This window comes from Netta rufina (genome assembly GCF_964035555.1).
Source record: "Netta rufina genome assembly, chromosome: 4".
NCBI classification, from domain to species: domain Eukaryota; kingdom Metazoa; phylum Chordata; class Aves; order Anseriformes; family Anatidae; genus Netta; species Netta rufina.
This window is the reverse complement of record NC_140127.1, coordinates 46512226-46530999: the sequence shown is the minus strand read 5'-3', so window position 1 is coordinate 46530999 and position 18774 is coordinate 46512226. Positions and strand designations below refer to the sequence as shown.

The window sequence follows — 18774 nt, the reverse complement described above, 5'->3', positions numbered from 1 at the left end:
GTAAGACTCGTAAGGCACACAAAATCCAGCGTTAGTACAAAACCGTATTGTACTGAAGATGAAAAGGATTACCTTAATTGGTGTATACCACTTCTCCTGAATGACTGGTGAGGTAGGCTTTGGTTTAGGTGGCTTAGGATGAAAAGGTTCTTCTGGTTCTTCTGGGAGTTTCACCACAGCATTTTTTGCCTTTTCTAATCTAGCCCCTTCTTCAGTGGATCCTTTATCACCCCAGCGAACCTAAGTAAAGACAGAGTTGAGATGTAAATGCAGCGTAGGCAAAAGACAAGAAAACTGTGACAAATTAGTGCTTAATAAGTAAATGTGTAACATGTAACAGTGTATATTCTATCACTGCCTCAAGAGCATAAAGTATATATAAATAGTTCAAACGGAATGGAAACCCAAATTATTGTTGTTGGTAAGATGAGCACGTATTTCCACTTTAAGGAAAGGCTGGAATTACTAGGCCATAAGGAGAAAGTACAGAGAAAAAAAAAAAAAACACACACACACAAAACACTTTCTTCCAAGAGAGATGGTATGTTTTGCTATGGTAATCTTATTTCTTACTGTAATTGGAAACATGGTGCAGCAATTTGAGCAAGTATGTTTGCTGTATCCTACAAACAAACAAGCCTAGACAAGACTCTTACTTTCTCATCCAAAAAGAGCATCTAAAAGATACAGCTGGAGTTAAGAAGTTCTTGGTAAAAGTGGTCCCAATTATTTTCAGTGCAGGACTTTCTATATCCTGCTATCTGCTACAATCTAGCATGTAAGAAGGACCTTATAAACCTACAGGCAGGAAATTAAGTTCTGACGCTACATCTTGGGTAACTGACATGCTGGTGAGTCATGAAACAGTTTCTGGAAAGCAGCTAACCATTCTTGCAGGACTCCACCAACATACTTGGTTTTTTTTCAGGGACTTCCTGACAGAAGATGCCAGACATGAAAAGAGAAGAATCAAAATAAAAATTGGAGAACAGTGACCTTCCACTTTGGGGACAGAATTAAGAGCATCACTGCACAGTGCTTGGTAGGTATATGTCAGTTCTATCTTGCTACCTGCCAATTTGAGCACTTGGAAAGTAGGCAGAAAAACAGTGGGATGCAACAATTCTCCCAGTGCAAGGGGACACAAAATTGTTTTGCTCACCAGGAAAGAGACATACCGCTAGTCTTCCCTCTGCTACCCAGACAGAGGAATAAGACTGTTCTGGGTCTGGTAGGGACTCTATAATGTGCTGGGATAACTATGCCATGAGATGAGAAAAGAAAGCAGCCTGATTTCTTCATCCTCCTCACCTCCCTATGCAGAACATGCTGATACAGAGAGTGAGGAAAATATATAGGTAAGTCGTAGTCTGCCCCTTCTTTCAGACAAATGAAAAACCCTTGTTAAAATCATGTCATTTAATCACCAAGTGTCTGTTACCACTGTAATCTCAATGTAGAGAATGAGAGCACCAAAGTACAACAGGGATTGTTTTGAACCTTTCTGTTATTTTGAACTTTACCATTTGGCTCACTTAGCGATTTCTTTTTTTTTCACTGGGGAATCCTGTCTCTGCAATATTAGATTGGGCTTTCATGTCCAAGTAGACCCTGCTGAGTCATTAAAATGCATCTGTATCTTTCACTGTGATCAATGGTACTTTTACAGTGTTTTTTATGAGGTTGTTAAAATGTATTTTAAACACTGTTAAAACCATTTAGAGATAGATGGTAGATGCCTTACTGATAGAATGACCTTCTCCTACAGGCTGAAGTGGCTTCACCAAGAAGAAACCAGAATTTGTGGACACTGACAATACAACTTTAATATGAAAACTTACTGTCTGTAATGGGTAGAGTCCCGAAATGACATCATAAAACTCGAAAGCAATGCCTAAAGACAAATCTAGGAAGAGTGAGCCACACTGGCTAACTTGTTCTGGACTGTCACAGAAGGGTGAAGTTAGTGGGGAAGGAAGGACTGAATGTAATTGCCCTGAAAGAGAATTTAGTAAGGTAAGTTGGACAGGACCAGTAAGTGGAAGTTTATTGTTTCATTCTCTGCTTTTCTCTCTCTAAGGAAATTTCTGGAAAAATCAAGCTGTCAGAAGAATGGCAGAAGAACAGAACACACAGAAGATAGAAGCAATTAGAATTAGACAACTGAATGACCACATGAATTGAAAACACTGAAGAAAATGGAATGACTAGACCAAAAAGTTTTTCATTGGCCACAGCACAGAAACCACTATCCATGCTGAATTGTCAGGTAAGGAATGACCTCCCTTAGACTCGCATACCTTCATCATGATGTAAGACTGTTTTTGTTTGCTGTCCTGTTTCCACACTGCTCTGATTCACCAAATGAGTAACATTCTCTCAAGCCAGTGAAAGGTATGAGGTCAGATACCTCTCTGTCCAAGCAGCTGGAAATAGGTAACTAAGACAGCTTTCCCCTCAGCCCCACTGTAACAGATTCTGCAGGACAGAGTTAAAGCTTCATATTCAAATGCTGAGGCATCTAAGATGAGTTGCCCAACCCCCAAAATTGCTGACTACTCTCAGGTTCTAGAAAAGGACAGAGAGACAGCTCCAAGGAATGAAGTACCTTTTCAGAATTTGTGTTGTCAGCAATTTCAGTTGGTTTACATCTTTAACCCTTTGTTCTGCATAAAATTCCTAGTACAAATAAAAATGTTTTCTAGCCTTCTATTCTCTAGTCTTCTCTTTTTTTGAAAGAAAACACTGTATATTTGCCATCTGATAAACACACATTTCTTTATGGTACTGGTACTATTTGTGTTCATTGGGTATCTATCAGGTTTCTGTTTCATTGGACAAGATCTTTTGTACAAACTGTAACGATTTAAACCCTGAAATCCCTTCTGAGGCACATCGTGGAACCCGTTAAAATCCAGGCTTGCAATTCTTTATGTTGGAAAGCATTTTCTAGTTTGCATTTGAAAAGCACTATACAAAATGGTTTCTTTTTCTAAAATATGAGGCTCTTCTAAATTTGCAATTCTGAACTGCTGAAGGAATAACACAGCTTTAAAGTTGCACGTTCTTCTGCTGCATTTCAAAAGAATGCAGGCAAAGATGGTTCTTAGGCCGATACATTTACCATTTGATCAAGATATGTCTATGTGGCCTAGGTGGGTATTTCAGACAGTGGAAGTTTCACAGATTAAACTTAAACACAGAAAACTGCTTTGCAAATTCCATAAAGGCTGACTTGACTATAAAATCTGACATAAGGACATGCCCATAAGGATGCACATTTTTCATTCTGTTTTAATTAACATGATGCTATCATGTCTCTTCAAAGACAGGCACTGTTGTCGCTGAGAGTTCCTCTGGGATCAAGCTTCTCCTTAGCGTCACCATTGTCAACGCATTTGGCTGGCCCACAGTTAGAGGACTTATGTTTCACTGTAATTTTTTCCAAAACATTCAGAAAAGGCTCTCACTCTCTACTTTTCATTAATTTGATGGAAAGAGCATGTCTTTGGGCAGCTATTTAAAGTTCCAGTCAAATGGAACTACTGAAAGCTGTTCTTTCATAAGCAAGGTCAAAATTATTTGATATGGTAAAAATTTTATAAGGATTATGTCACGGGGAAAGAAGAGAACATTATACCATTGTATTTCCAATACACTTTAAGTCTTTCTTTCCACCATTTGCAGCCTCAGAGATCTTATGTTTTAGTGAATTGTCATTTCTGTATGGCACAAACCTCCATCCGTTTAATTCCTCCAACTCCTCGTCCACCATAGTAGGAAGCATCCACTGTGGGCCACTTCTTGGTAGGCAAGGGTTCTTGTTCTTCTTCCTGTCAATAAATTCAAAGACATTTTCTTGAAAAGGATACTTCTTTTTTATTTTATTGTCTTTTTAGTGTATTTCATTTTCAGTGTATTTCACAGAGAAAAGGTTTTCCTATCTTAGGTGTGAAGGACCAAATTTTTAGGTTCCTCAAATGTTCATCGATTTCCAAACAAAATCTGATCACATTTGGAAATAATCTTAGGGTTTTGCATGGGAAAAGCACTGCTGGCATCTATTAGGAAAATCGAAATGAAGAATCCAACTGTCTATTCTACTGATCAGTATTCATTCTGAATCAGTATTCAGAATGAATACTGATCAGTATTCATTGATCATACTGATCATTTTCCTTTCCATTAATAAAAACAAGCAAAATACAAAGAAGAAGATTGGTGGTGTCTTCCTCTAACAGAAAATGTAATGCCTTCAAAGAGCCAGATTATCAGTCCTCCTCATTGGGATTCAGCAGGCAGCGTTCAGCAGATCTGCAGATAAAGGTTATGCAGCCGATCACAGTTTCCTAAGCCAAACTTTGTCAAACTTGCTCTTGGCTCCCTCAGCTCAGTGAAGTACCTTATCATGGATTTAGCTGTCAGAAGACACTTGAATACGTTCAAACAATTGGCTAAATCAAGATGAAGAGGCAAAAAACACTGAAGACACCAGGAGATCCTCTATTACATTATTGCCCTTAAGAGAGAAGTTCCCTTATAAGGATTCTTCAGTGTCTAAAAATCCAAAGCTGTGGGAAAACCCTATTTAGAGTCATATGATAAATCTTTAGACTGTCATAAGAACTATTTAGTCTTTTTTGATTTTGATTTCATTGCAGAATGAAAAAAATAATGTTCAACAGTCTTGGAATAAAACTCCTAAATATTTCTTTGGATATGTACTTAAGTGACTAAATTCACACCACTCTGAGATGACAAAGACAGAACAGAGATGTGGACATTGGCCATCCTGCTCTCAGCCTAAGACTTCTCATGAGACAGTTCTTTCTTCTTGAGCAGCTGTTTACAAAGAGCTTTATTTCCTAAAAAATACAAAGCAGCCAGATGTGCAGAACACAGGAGAACACTAAGGAATGGTACCATGCAACCAGCGTGATAAGCGGAACACTTTTATACTGTACCTCTTTTGGAGGTGGTGGAGGTGGAGGGGGATCTTTGATGACCTAAAAAAAAAAAAAAATAGCATAAGGAATTGTGCTGGCAGCATCAAAAAGCCAACAGAAAATTTTAACAGTGAACGGTTTCCATCTGAGTCCCCCACATCTGTTCATAAACTGGCAGCCACTGCTGCCAAGTCCCTTGGGTATCGATTATCAAGGCCTTCTGGAAATTAACACCATCCGTCTGATAGAAAATAAAATCAATTGACTGGCAGACACTCTTTGGGCAGACGTGTCTGCCACTTTGCTTCCTGACCGGATAGGACTCAGTCATTCTAAGTAATAGCCAGTGATGAAATCCTATGGAGTTAATTAGCAAGCCTGGGAGGAAAAGCAGCCCGAGGTCTATGTGAGGTCTTGCATAATGTTGGGCCAAGACGCCTGCTTCTTTGTGCCATGCCATGCTGCTGGATAATTTCTGGCCCAATGACAAGTGTGAAATGCCTTCTGGTAGCTCAGGCTTCACCTCTAGACGTCCAGACCATTTCCACAGGTCTCACATTTCAGACTAATAATTTAAGTATGTCGCTCGTTGACTGTTCAGTGCCTGCAAGTGGGAGTTACACGTTTGCAAGGCTGCTTAAAGCTGTTACTGGATAAGGACCACTCATATGGTAATTCATTCACACCTATATTTAAACCTCTACCTACATTTTCTTACTGTTCTCTTTCTTGCATGCATACTGTAAATCTCAGGGAGTTCCCTGGTACTGAAAGGAAACCACCCAGCAGTAAAGGGAGGGGAAGAGGAAGACGGCAACCCTTTTAAATGGTAAAGGCAGAAAATGAAAGCACAGGCATTATTCCACAAGAAATGCAGGCTAATAAAGCTAAAAAGAAGCACTTGAGTGATATCAGGGCATTTCTTTTGTGCTGGAATGTTGTATAGAAATGATTAAAAAATATACCATGAATGTAAAGGTATTTATTTCTGCTATGCCTTAGACCAACCAAAATTGTCCTCTCCTACTGCAGGATGAAGTACCTTAATTATGATATGTATTATTTTCTGTGCTCTGTGTAATTAATTACAGCACTTCTGTTAATCCTACCACAGCCTACAAGCATTCTGTCGTTGCACAGATGTATAGCATCAGACATTAAGGAAACATCTTTTACTTGACCAGTAGTCAAGAGTTTTCCTTCTTGACTTACATCCAAGTCACAATGCCACCAAGATAGTTACTGCCAAAATAAGCTGTGTATCTTTAGCACTGGATAAAGGAATTAGATCAACTCAGACAAGTAAGTTATGGTACTCTTGGAAACATTTTTCCATGGTACTTCAGGTTTAAGATACTGAACTGTTTATTATGCTCAGAGTACTTCCAGTGGATTGGGAATTCAATTTTGGATTTTAACCATATATGCCTTTGCTGTAGGATGTTGCTAAAACATGCCAAGAAATTGTTTTTCTTTAAATATTTCTGAATATTTTTTCCTACCAGCCATCAGGAATTTTCAAAGTACTAACAGAAATCAACTATTTAGTTTGTCAAACATTGCTGAAAGCCAGATTGCAATTACTGCCTGAACTTTACAGAAACAACAACACAGAGGGATCATGGGACAGATTCTGAGAGATCTGGGTGCTGAGCAAGATTTTCCAAGCCATGAAAATCTTCCATTCTCACTGAAAGCAATTAAAAGACTGTAAACAGTAAAATGATGCTCTCAATCTACTAATGTTCACAGTGTTTTATTTATTTAATTCTCATTTTTCTTTTCCTTTTGCCTGTCTCTAACCATTACCTCGAAAGCACATATTTTCCTGCCAAGACTGCTAGCTATACAGGACAAAAGGCCGAGCTAGGGTGCACACTTACATCATTAAACAGTATGATCACTGCACTGTCTATAATTCTGTGATTCTTAAGCCCTGTGATCTCTTCTCAGCAAAGACAGCTTTATACAGCAAACTTCTAAACATGCTAAAGTTCACTTGGGCCCTGTGCCTACTGTTTTTAATGGAATCAAAATTTCTACCCCAAAGAATCAAGGAAAACTCTGTTTACCTCACAGGGCTTGAAAGTCACAAGTCAGTGACAGTTTTTGTTTGACTCCCTGAGCAAAGGATTCAATCCTACGGCAGCTGCTAAAATCCCTGAAGTTATAGGGTAAACCTGATCTGAAACTAACCAATACATTAATTAGCTGCTATTTCTAATAGCTTCAGAAAATGAAACTTGCTTTAAATGTGACAGTGGTGTGAGAAAATAATCTGCTTTGAGTAGCAGATACTCACCCTTGCTGACAGAAGTGGAATGTAAATGCCTGCATCCTTATGTTTCCACAGGCTTCTCACACACACACACACTCTCTCTCTCATGCACGCACAAAGAATATTCTCAGTCTTGCCTGCTATTTCACGTGAAATCAGTAGAAAAACATTTTTAAAAAAGAGAAATCCAAAGAATGAATGTGGTTTCAGCATAAAGCAGTGCAAGTGTAGCATGACACTGCAGATACTGAGATCATCATATTACTAAATTAACTTTCCCTGAACTTGATTCAGATTGTTGAAATACTGAAAACTCTGGATAATGCTGCTGTCTTATTAAACACATGTAAAGATGGATTACTTCCTAATTTTGTTTTGTTTTGTTTTATCATCATCATCATCATCGCAGGCAAGGCTGCACCTCATTTATTTAGTTGCAAAGAATGAAGACTTGAGTTTGGAGGAAAGCCGATTCCTTTAAAAAAAAAGTTAGTTGCTTCAGGCAACAGTCCCTTTGATCTGCTCATTAACACTTTTCAAATGTTCGCGTGATGTGGGCATTAGGAAATGTCAGCACCAGAGCCTGAAGCCAGCTTGATGCGATCATATGTTCTGATATTGAGGGAAGAGTGAAAGAACTGTCAACAGTGAACTGCTTAAAAAAAAAAAAAAAAAAAAAGCAGAGGGGCGGGGGGAAGGGAAAAAAGAGAAAGAAGAAAAAGGAGTGCCCCTACCCCAACACGGACTTTGTATCAAGGAACGCTGTGAAGACCGAGTCCTAGCAAGGACAAAGTGGAATTCCCAAACCACCTGAAGCTCACATTTCCTGCAGGCAACAGGGATCACCGCCTTGTGTGGCTCAGAACACCCATTCTGTACTGTCTGCAACACCTTTCACTTCTCCCTTTTCCATTCGATTCTGCAGCCCATGACACAACACTTGAAGGCTGCTGCTTTCAGCCTTGCTCCTGGGTTTTGTCCCATGAAATAGACACGCCACTCTGCCAGGGAAGTAGGCTCAGAGAAAGGGCAGAGGACCTCCTGGCTGGCCATAGTATGCTGGCCCTCTTCTCAAACACCAAAGCCCAGAAGTACTGAGGCAGAAGTGATAATAGCATGTAATGTGAGAACCTAAATGCAGAATAGAAGGAAAATAATAGAACCACAGTGTAAGGAGGTGAGGAAACAGACATCAAAACAACAAGAAATGAAGAGTCGGTATTTGGTAAGAGGTTCAGTGCAAGTATGTGGTTTTGGAACTCAGTGTTGTTGTAGGCAGATGACCTAAAATGACCGTTTCTTTTTAAGGGAGCAGATAATGTCTATGAGAGGTGGGAGGAAATAACAGCACTAAAATTTAAAGGGCCCTGGTTTTATTGCTCCCATACAAGATAGGCAGCTTCTTAGTAATAGCTTATTAACCTAGAGCCAAAGGCTTCCCTAGCAGTAGCCAATTACAAACCAAACACCGCATCCAGAAAAGCTACTCTGGGTAAGTTACTACTCCTTAGAGTAAACATCAGGGAGTAACATACTTAAGCATGAGATTAATCAGGATGAAGGGACATTTTCTTACCTCTTGGTTCAGCTATTTGTGGAGACGCCCAAGTTATCCCCACCAAGGAGGTTAGCCCAGACAGGAGCCTGCATTAATAACGCTGTGCACCCAAGGGCACCCAAGGTACCGTACCCAAGGCAATTCATTACACAGTGCAGCTATTCAGTTAATTTTAGTCACAGAGCTGCACATTTGACTTTTTATAGAGGACTTTGACATACAGATCCAGAAAGCATCGTTGTAATTGTCATTACAGAATCATCACTCTGCTCTCAGGAATTCCTGCTCTCAAGGGACTGAGACACTGCAATTGCTATTTATTGTAATGAGAGGAAGATGAGTAGTGTGGGAAGATTTGCCATACGATGGGAACTGTGAATCAAGGTGAGCCAATTATTTTAAAATACTAAATGGGAAGCTTTCTTCTTATGATGTTATTTTTTTCTATTCCATGGGAAGATTCATAATATATATCATTGTTGAGGGAAAACAACTAACAGACAATGTTCCTAGATTTCTTATGGGACTCTGATGTGAAGAATGAGACAGAAGAAAGTCATTTTATTAGAGGAGAGTTTGTAGGTCTCAGAAACCACAGACTATGAGGAAGGAAACAGGGATTGAGGATTTCTTGTTCTAGAATAGCCTGGTGTCTAATAGACCATGGCAAACAAAACTTTTCAGTTTTTTGGCTTCAGCATGGTCAGGAGAGAAGGTCTGTTCCTCTGCCACCATCCTTTCCACAAGTCTGAGAGAAGACAAGGAATACAGTAACAGCCTGGAAGCAATCTCCACTTCTCAAGTCTTCAGTGCTGCTGTTGAAGTGGATGACTATTAAACTCCACCAATTTAAAAACGCTAGCATTCGAGGAGATGGAAGGAGAGTTAGTGAAGCAGCATTGCTTATTGCTGCTAGAAGGATAAAAAGCGTTCATTATTCAGATGAAAAGATATGTAATGTGGGCAAGATGAAAATTTAATTTTTTGCTAGGGATTATTAAGACAATAAGGGATTTCCAACTTGAGAGCCTATAATGGACTACAAATACCAATTTTAGTGATAGTACTTTTAAAATGGTCTTTGATTTCAGGATAACATCTGTGTACCATTATGGCCAACAACTTTCAAATAAAAGAGAACTGTTTTTTTCAGAGATTTCACAGGAATATAGCACATCTGCTTGCTCAGTAGAAAGCCAATGAGCAGCACATCAGCCTGCTGAAGCTCGTCTATGTGTGCAAGTCTCTCAGAAAGCCAGAAGTACTGATAAAGGTGCAGTGCACAGTGTTTAAACTGGACTCTTCTTCAGTTTATTGCCTGTCACTAATGAAAGAAAACTGCCTCAACGGACGGCTTATGTCACATGTAACCATCCTATTACTTAAGCTATTTCCCATGGTATCTGTATTTCCCAATACAGTTTAGGTTATGATTGCAAATCACAGGTCCACTGAGTTTTTTTAAAAGTCTTTACTCACCACTTTGCAACAGAGGGGCCAGAACCACCAGAGCAGGCCAAGCGCCACCAGAAGTAACAGCACAAGAACAGCAATAAGTGCTGCTACTCCGCTAGACTGCAAAGAAAGCAGAAAGACAACATCAGTGGATGGTGCAAACAATTCCTCTCACTTGCCCCCAAACAGCCTCCAACTAGCTGATACAACCAAACAAATCCACTTATTTATTTTTTATTTTCTATTTACTGTCTCACTTTCTCTCCAACAGAGAAACTTAGCACAAAGGATCAAGATAGGTATCTCAGTCAAAATCGTATTTGGTGTAAGTTCAGTAACACCTTCCATTAGAGGCCTCAGTTCCACATGTTTTGGGTAGGTGGGTGGAATTTTAATGAATATTTACCAATAATCCATATATTCTAGTCAGGCTTTTATGCTTAGGATCCACGCATCTGGGCAAGTTAGTAATAAGCCATAGTATTTGTTCACACTGCATAGACTATAGCACACTAAATGCCTGTAGTAGTGGCATTTGAACCTGAAGCAACTGTCCTGAGAAATTCTCAATGACTTCTATTGCTTCCAGCAACGTCACTCTTAATGAGGAAGTGAGCAGCCCATCTGCAGCACCTCAAACCCACATCCTGTAGGTGCTTTTCGTCTTACCCTTGGTAGCCTGTGCCTCTGTGCCGGTTTAGAAAAACACTGAGAAACATGTCATGGTGACCTCATGAAAACAGAACTTACTTGAAATTCAGATGGAGGAAAAGGAAAGGAGAGACGTTTAGGAATCACTAATGCTGGAGTACAGCAAGCACAAGTGATTCTGCCAAAGCAAGCACAGTTGCAAGTGAAGCAGAGCTTTATCCGAAGTATGTGTAGGTGACCATGTATATACCAGGCAGCGAGGTTTACAAGAAACAGGTAAGATGCATGCCTCAGCGCGTAGGTGCAACACATTTTTTGTTTGTTTTCTCTGCAGCAATGTGTGTTTGCCAGGGGAGGCTGGAACTTGTAACTCTCGTATACCAACTAGCCATCAGCTGCTCAGCCATCAGAATTAGTGGAAGAATTCTAGCAGTGACCCATTTCTTGCAGTTGCCCATCTGCTACTATGGAAACAGCAGTTCTCCTTGTATGGAGCTCTCTTTGCTGCAACATGCATGAAAGACAGAAGAAAAAAAAGATGATCAGAAGTTCCACTGTTTTTTCTGTCAGTGCACATCTGTATTCATTCTGTTTGCTGTTAGTTAAAACTTCTGACCACAGGGAAGCAATATAAGCAGAGGGAACAGTTATTTTGCTTCACCCAGCAATTTGGTATGATCTCCTTTGCAGCAATGCTTTATTTTTACCTATGTCAGCAAGCTTAGCAATCTTTAAGAGGGCATAGAGATAAACTTACTGCGTACTGGTTTCTCTGGAAGGACTAAAAAGGAAAAAGAGGAAATCCACACTCCTTAGGTTATCATGCTGAGAGGCTGCTTCGTTGTGCTTTGGTGTAAAATTGAACTGCATCCAAATGACAAAGAGGCGCTTAAGCAGAGAAACACAGTTTGGGGAGCATGTGTTTCTTCAGCTCTCAATTTATTCAGGCTTCCTTCCTGAAACTTAAGGGCTGAACTGAGATAACTTTGACTTCTATAGTTACCCAAGTGTTTAGTTCTAAAATGAAAAGAAAAAAAAATACTATTTTTTTCTCTTTTAGTTTAATTACCTATGAGTGATGAAAATACTGTTGGAAAAATACATGCTGATGAGCAGAAGGCACTGTTCTGTATGCTTCTGCGCCTGACAGGAAAGCTGCACGGAAGTCACACTACTCAGCTTCAATCTGCTCCCACTGATCCTACAAAGTGGAGCTGTGCTGCAACAGGACCCCAGGTGACTGTGTCACACCTGGCTCTTAAGACATTATTATGTTTATAGCGAGCAGGTCTCTAATGGCGTGGAAGCTTCCCAGTATTTTGAAAGTCACAGCTGCACAGTGTGGTACAGTAATTTGTTGTAATCTATTTAGCAAAGCACGATTTGCAGGCTATAGCACAACACAGGCACAGCACAGACAAGGAACACACAGACAGAGCCTGGATCTCAGGACAGAGCCAGCTGAGGTAGTGTGGGGGAGGAGAATTCCAGGACTTTCCCTCTGTGTATAGTTCTGTATATGGTCTAGATCAGCAGCTCCTGAAGCAGCTAGCAAAACAGATCAGCAGTAATGGAAGAAGAAACCCTGATTACAGAGCCCGTGTCAGAAAGCGAAGAGAAATCTCCAAGCCTACCGTGTAAGACATGGCTTTCAATTATTATTTTTAAGTCTAGGGTGATAGGCACAGCAATACCTCACTTACATGGAATCCTGAAATAAAGATGCTCCTAACATAAAGCTGTCTGCCACCGTAATGGGAAGAATTAAAGAAATCGTTTTGTGTAACTGTAGAAAAAAAAAATTGGCTGTAACCCCCACCACACACACTTCATCAAGGAATGCAAAACAGCTGAAAAACTTCCTCACTGAGTGTACTGGCGTTATAAAAGAGATTATAAGCATGTCTCAAAACCTGGAGAAAACTACTTAGGACATACATAATATGTATGCACTTAAATATTAAGAAATCTTGTATCATCAAATTCTGTATGTTCTGTATGTCTGCACAGGTGTGTTTTTCAGTTAGGTGGATTTGTGCATTCTAAACACCTAAAAGACCTGCCACGCATTGAGGTTCTCTGCACTGGGAAGTCATTCAATGATAAAACCATAACAGAAACTGAATTTCAGCATTTAGCGTTGAATTACATTAGCTATTTACTTACACACTCTGAAGCAGTAATTGTTAATGAGCTGGACATGAAAGATTGCCCTTCATTCAAACTCACCAAAACTTCTAGAGTTCTAGAAAGAAAATGGAAAAAAAAATCAGCAGCCATAAAACTCAATAAAGGCACATACATGCTGTGGAGCTTCTTGTACATACAGACTGTGTTCAGAAAACAGAGGATGTGTTCAAAGAGAGGAAGATGAGAGCCAGTCCCTCAGAGCTGCACTAGCTGAGATTTCACAGAAATCCTAAAACTAACACGGTTACTTTGCATTACGATATGTAGACACCTCTGATGACTTTTCAGTGTTGATGGTATGTAAATGTTACAGGGTTGTACTTTGAGAACAACCCTGGGGCTTTCAGAAACCAATTTTTGGTAATTTCAAATTGAGCTTTCTATTCTTCAGTTTATGCTGCTTAAAATTGAATATATTAATAGCTTGCAGTGTCCCTCTGGTGTTGTGTCGATTAGTATTTAGAAATCATTTTAGTCTTCTCAATAAGCAGTTGAACAGAGAATATCCCTTCTCTAACATAAAATACCCTGAAAAGTTTTACATAAAATAAATTGCAGATCAACTGTAAAAATAACATTGTTTCATCTATTCCATAAACATTTCTTTAGTCATATGCAGACATTATGGATAAAAATGTCGGATAATTATAAATGGTCAAGACTTTCTATAAATAGTACATAAACACTGCATACAAATAGTATGTGGTTTACATTTTACAAATTAACCCTAGAAGAAAACAACACATGGTGAATGTTAAACAGAAGAAGACTCTTCAGCTTCTCTGGCTTGGATTCCCAAGATTCAGACAGTTTATACTTTGCATAGATGTAATTAAATAAAAATATAGATATCCATGAACTAAAATGATTAATCATTTATACTGTTCTTCTTATATGTCATGAATTTTTATTCTGGCACAAATGCTTTAGTCAATATGGAGTTCAAAGCTATTTTAACTAATTTGGCTAATTTCTTTTTCAGTTTTAGTAAAAATGAAGAAAGTTGCTTCTACTAAACTAATTTTTAAATGGTCTATGTTATGAATAATTGATCTAACAGAAAGAATAACTCTAATTTACTTCTAATTACTACGGGAGAAAGTGAACCAGAACAGATAAAATAAAAAATTAATTAAATTCCCCCCCAACTAACTAAATAAAGCAAACTGTGAAAAACTTTAGTTAGGGATGAATTTTTAAAATGCTGTGCTTTTTATTATCTTTTTATTTTCAATTTCTCACTTTGCCACTGTAATGAGAAATGATGTGAGAAACTTGAGCATGACAACTCCGCTTGGGTTTGACTGGCCAAACAATCCTCTGGACTTAAGTGCCAGAGGATTTCATTCCATGCTTTTGTTGAATGGAGAAGGACTTAAGTTTATGATGTGCTGCTGAAACACAGCCTAAATCCTGACAGATGTCCCTGAAGAAAATTGTAAGTTTAAACCCTTCAACTTTGTTGAGATTTGCAGATCACAAGCACAGCGCACGCAGCATTTTTCTGCCCAAGGCACTGACCTACAGCCCAGTAAAGTTACCGTGACTCTTTCCAGCATCACTGGGTCATATCCTTTTGCACTCTGATCACACCATGGTATTAACTAGGTAACTGAGAACTGAGAACTGAATTCAGTCGTTAAATCCAGAAGAAATCACAGCACACAGAAGTACTTCTGGATGGCAACTTTTCAGTTATGTTCAAATCCAAACAGGAAAGATTGTTCTCTTAAATGTTTCATTCCCCCCCGCCTTGTCTTTTTAAAGCTTGAGTTAGAGTAACACCACAGGCTCCACACCAAATTTTGGAGTTGGTTACACCCAAGAAAAGACGTTCATTGTGGTTGTGTTTCCTGACCATAAAGCCTATTCAGCCTTTATGCTTTTCCTGAACTTTCTTGTATAATGGTGGGTGCCTTCCCAGTGACTGATGCCTAAATTGGGATTATACTGCTTGGTTCAAATCCTGGTAGCACAGTAAGAACCCTTCTGCAGTACATCAAGTAATTTTGATTTTTAAAATACCATACGATGTTCTTAAATTCTACAAATCCAAATGCCTACATATCTTTTACATTTTCATTATTTCCCATATTATTGTAACTGTGTCTAAACACATTTTAGCTTTTCCTCAGCTCTTCTATCGTTGTTTGGAACCATTTTTCTAGTCTTTCACTGGGTAAAACTCCACTGAGATCAAAAATAACTGTGCCTGTGCACAAGTGAAGAACTCCTAGATTTGGCCAGGAACATCTGACCACAGTTACTGCTAGCTACTGGGGTCAAATTTCCAAACTGCTTTCAAATGCTTGCTTTTTCCCCATTTCATGTAAAAATAAATAAATAAATGAACACGAATCTTCGATTTCATATGGATTTTCTTCTGCTCTCTAACCAATTCCCTTTGCTGCTTGGCAATATCATCCTTCCTCCTGACCAACTTGTGCTCTTAGCCAGGAATACTTTCTAATACCTTTTCACAATGTTTTTTACCCTCTGGTACTTTGTTTATCTGCTCACCATGCTCCTACCAGTCCCAAACATAAGTGGTTGAAAAGGAAGATGCATGAGTGCAACAAAACACATTTAAAACTTTAGAAGAAAAGCAACGTTGAAGCATGTTTGCAGTATGGTGGCTGTACCTCTGACCGCTACTGATGTTTCATTTCTTTCTCATGCAAGGTTTGTATATGAAGGCCTACAAACACGCACAAGAAACAAACAAACAAAAAAACCCTGCTAGGTCCACTAGAAAGATAATATAGATCATTTCCTACAGCTTCTGATGAAAGGAGGCTCCCAGGCATCATTCAGACCTTTAGGTCTGAATTACGTATTACAAATTACTTATTTTGCAACAGCGCTTCTCACACTCACAACCTCCACACTGCCCCTCTCCACTGACAGGTTCTTCAGCTTCTCCTCTAAGAAAGCAAAAATCTCGGTGCCCATTGCTGCACACCCTGACGGTGGCTGTGTTAACTAACTCAAGTATCACATTTCACACTAACAGTTCCAGTGTGTAAAGGGAGAAAGCGTATCTTGGGAATTCCTGCACCTGCGACTAGGTATTGGGGTTTCTTGGATTCCCAAGGACAGTTCCAGCTTTCAAGAGTTAACATACAATCCTGTTAAAAAATGTCACTCATTTTTTTTCTAATGTATTAGTGCTTGAATCAAAAGTGATCCTTTTTTCTTTTCCCTCCCCTTTGCCACGCAGCACACTCCCACTGCAATATATGCTATTTTCTTCAATTTATGTTCAGTTCTCTACAAACCTGAGAGCTGTGCTCTGGTTCTGTTCATTGACCTAAATATTGACCTGGGATTTAGGAGAAAGCTTGTGAGTAGGGATGTCTGTCATCTATTCTCTTCAGCAACGTGCCTGAGTTTGCGGGAGGTGGGTTTGCTGACAGGGCAGGGTTGCAGTGGCACGACCCTCTTTTTTGTAGCCTCAGTACACAACCACAGTTACACACCAAGTAAATGACACATAAATGGTACCTGTTTGAGTGTCTGAATTGGAAACTGAGCCTCAAAAGTAGCACAAAAAATGGGGAGTTTACCCCTGTTTGTAGGAGGTGCTACTATCACCCTCTCCAGGACTGAACTCTTGCTGTCAGTGGGACCTGAAGATCTTATCCTCAGTCACAGCTATGCATCTTTACACCATTCCAGCAATACAAGAGGCCCCAGAAAAGGGCACTGATAGCATGCATGTCTAAATGAGAACTGGGCCCAAAGCTATAACTCCCACTGACTGCACTAAGAGCAGGTTTTGAGTCCCCGGTGCCGCATCGCTGCTGTCAGGCTTCGCATTCCCCCAGCCTTTAGCTGTCAGATGTTCTGACAGATATCCCGAGCAGCAGGCTCACTGAACACATCAGCTATCAACACAGATACAAAGCAGTAGGAACAACCAGTTTCTGTATCGACTTCCATTTTGATACACAGCTGCAGGGATAAGCCATTGGAGATTTTCAGAGGAGTTGATCATACTCGTTGAGTTCTAGAAGCTACAGAGTGAACTCATACAGATAATTATCTCATCTTCAAAAGGATGAACCTGTCAACATACAAAATCACTTCTGTCCTGAAATTGTCATGTCTGTAGGGTATAAGGAAAGCTTTTTATTCATTTCTTTAGCATCCACCTGTTTGGTGGGCTGTGTGTACTTCTGCTTCCTATAAACAATACCCCTTCAAATTTGGAGCTCAATAAAATGAGCACCCTGTTTCTTCTATCCACTCCTTTGTAAATGTCCAAGGGAAAGCCCTATCCACAAATACATCTATTTTAGTTAACTATTAACTGTCCATGTATGCAAGGCTTTTAGCTCAGCACTCTGCATAAACCGTAACTATTCTGAAAATAAAATGACATTCAGAAGTGATTACGGTTTTGGGGTGCCTTCACTTCCAATTGTCAGTGTTGTTTGAGTACTGCATTCCTTCAGTGATGTCCCGTAAAGCTCAGGACAGTTCAGAGCAGAATCAGCTGCTGTCTGCAATTGACATTTCTAAATCTTTGGACCTCTATTGATCCTTTTTTTTTTTTTTTTTTTTTTTTTTTCCCAGAGGCAGGAGCAATACAGTTTAAAAAGTTAAGAGAATGAAGTGGTTTCTTATAATAGGCTTAAATCACAGGTGAAGGAGCACCACAGATTTTGGTCAGCTGGTGTAGGACCATACCTTCGGTCTGCCTGGTAAAAATGATCAGAAATACTTCAAAAATGTCTTCACAGGTAGTAACAAATGGTTTTGTAAGTGTGTGGCCAGATCTGCTACCATGTCTGTGAGTCACATGACTATAGCTGCAGTATACTAAGTACTTTCCAAATACTTGAGGAAAATTCATCCCTCCTCCCACTGATGTCTGTAGAGAGTGAAACAATTGAAGAGCAGAAATGCTGTGCTGGCTTGAGACCTGTGTTCAAGTCTTCACTGTGCTCACCTCACTGTGAATCTTATCACACCTAGCAGCACACACAAGGGCACATTTTTCCTGTAGTAAAACTAACCTTTAGACACAACCGTATTTTTGCAAGGAAAGGCTAGAATGATACTTTTTTTTTTTTTTTTTATCACCCCAGAACGCAAACAAACGCTGAACTCTGCTATGAAAGCTGCTGCAAAACAGAGCATCTCCTCAGGTCAACCCCGATTAAAACCCACAAAGAATCAGGAAGTGTAAATGTTGATGTTGCTGTGGCAACCCCAAAAGACATTCTTCAGCACCCCGCTAAAACCTCACCTCTGCTGTGTTCGTGGTTTATGCTGTGGGTTTAGTTTTGTGTGCATGGGGAGGGGAAGCGGGCCCTGAGGATAACCATCAGCTCTTCTAACACCACGCACAAACACCATGGCCTGGCAGCCAGAAGCATGAGGAGTTGGCCAGCTTCTGCGTGTCTACCTTGAGAAACACGATGGCAGGAACACGCCATCAGGGAAAAGCAAGTGCAGGCCTTCACACTGTTCCTCCAACAGCCTGCAGTGCCCAAGGCCAGCTTTTAGCCCAGGTTCTCCTTCGTATCTTGTGACTACTTCTGACACAGCACTTGAGTGAAGTGCAATCAAAGAGATGGCAAACTTGAGTTTATAAGCATGTGTAATTAGCACACCTATTCACAAACTCATTTGTTTTTTATGTAACACAGGTTTAACATGCAATTTGCCAGTGGTCCATGTTTTTAAAC

The 18774-nt window shown here is 39.7% G+C and overlaps 1 protein-coding gene across 2 annotated transcripts in view; it reads right to left on the bottom strand.

Annotated features, from left to right (window-relative positions):
* Positions 1–18774, bottom strand: part of ANTXR2 (ANTXR cell adhesion molecule 2) — a 111083-nt gene that overhangs the window by 46221 nt on the left and 46088 nt on the right. For both annotated transcript variants that reach the window (XM_084285508.1, XM_084285509.1), the window contains exons 11-15: positions 13055–13133; positions 10262–10357; positions 4965–5006; positions 3738–3833; positions 73–240 (exon numbers count right to left, since the gene is read on the bottom strand). In XM_084285508.1, coding sequence (XP_084141634.1) covers positions 73–240; positions 3738–3833; positions 4965–5006; positions 10262–10357; positions 13055–13133 — 481 coding nt within the window. The remainder of the gene's footprint in view (positions 1–72; positions 241–3737; positions 3834–4964; positions 5007–10261; positions 10358–13054; positions 13134–18774) is intronic.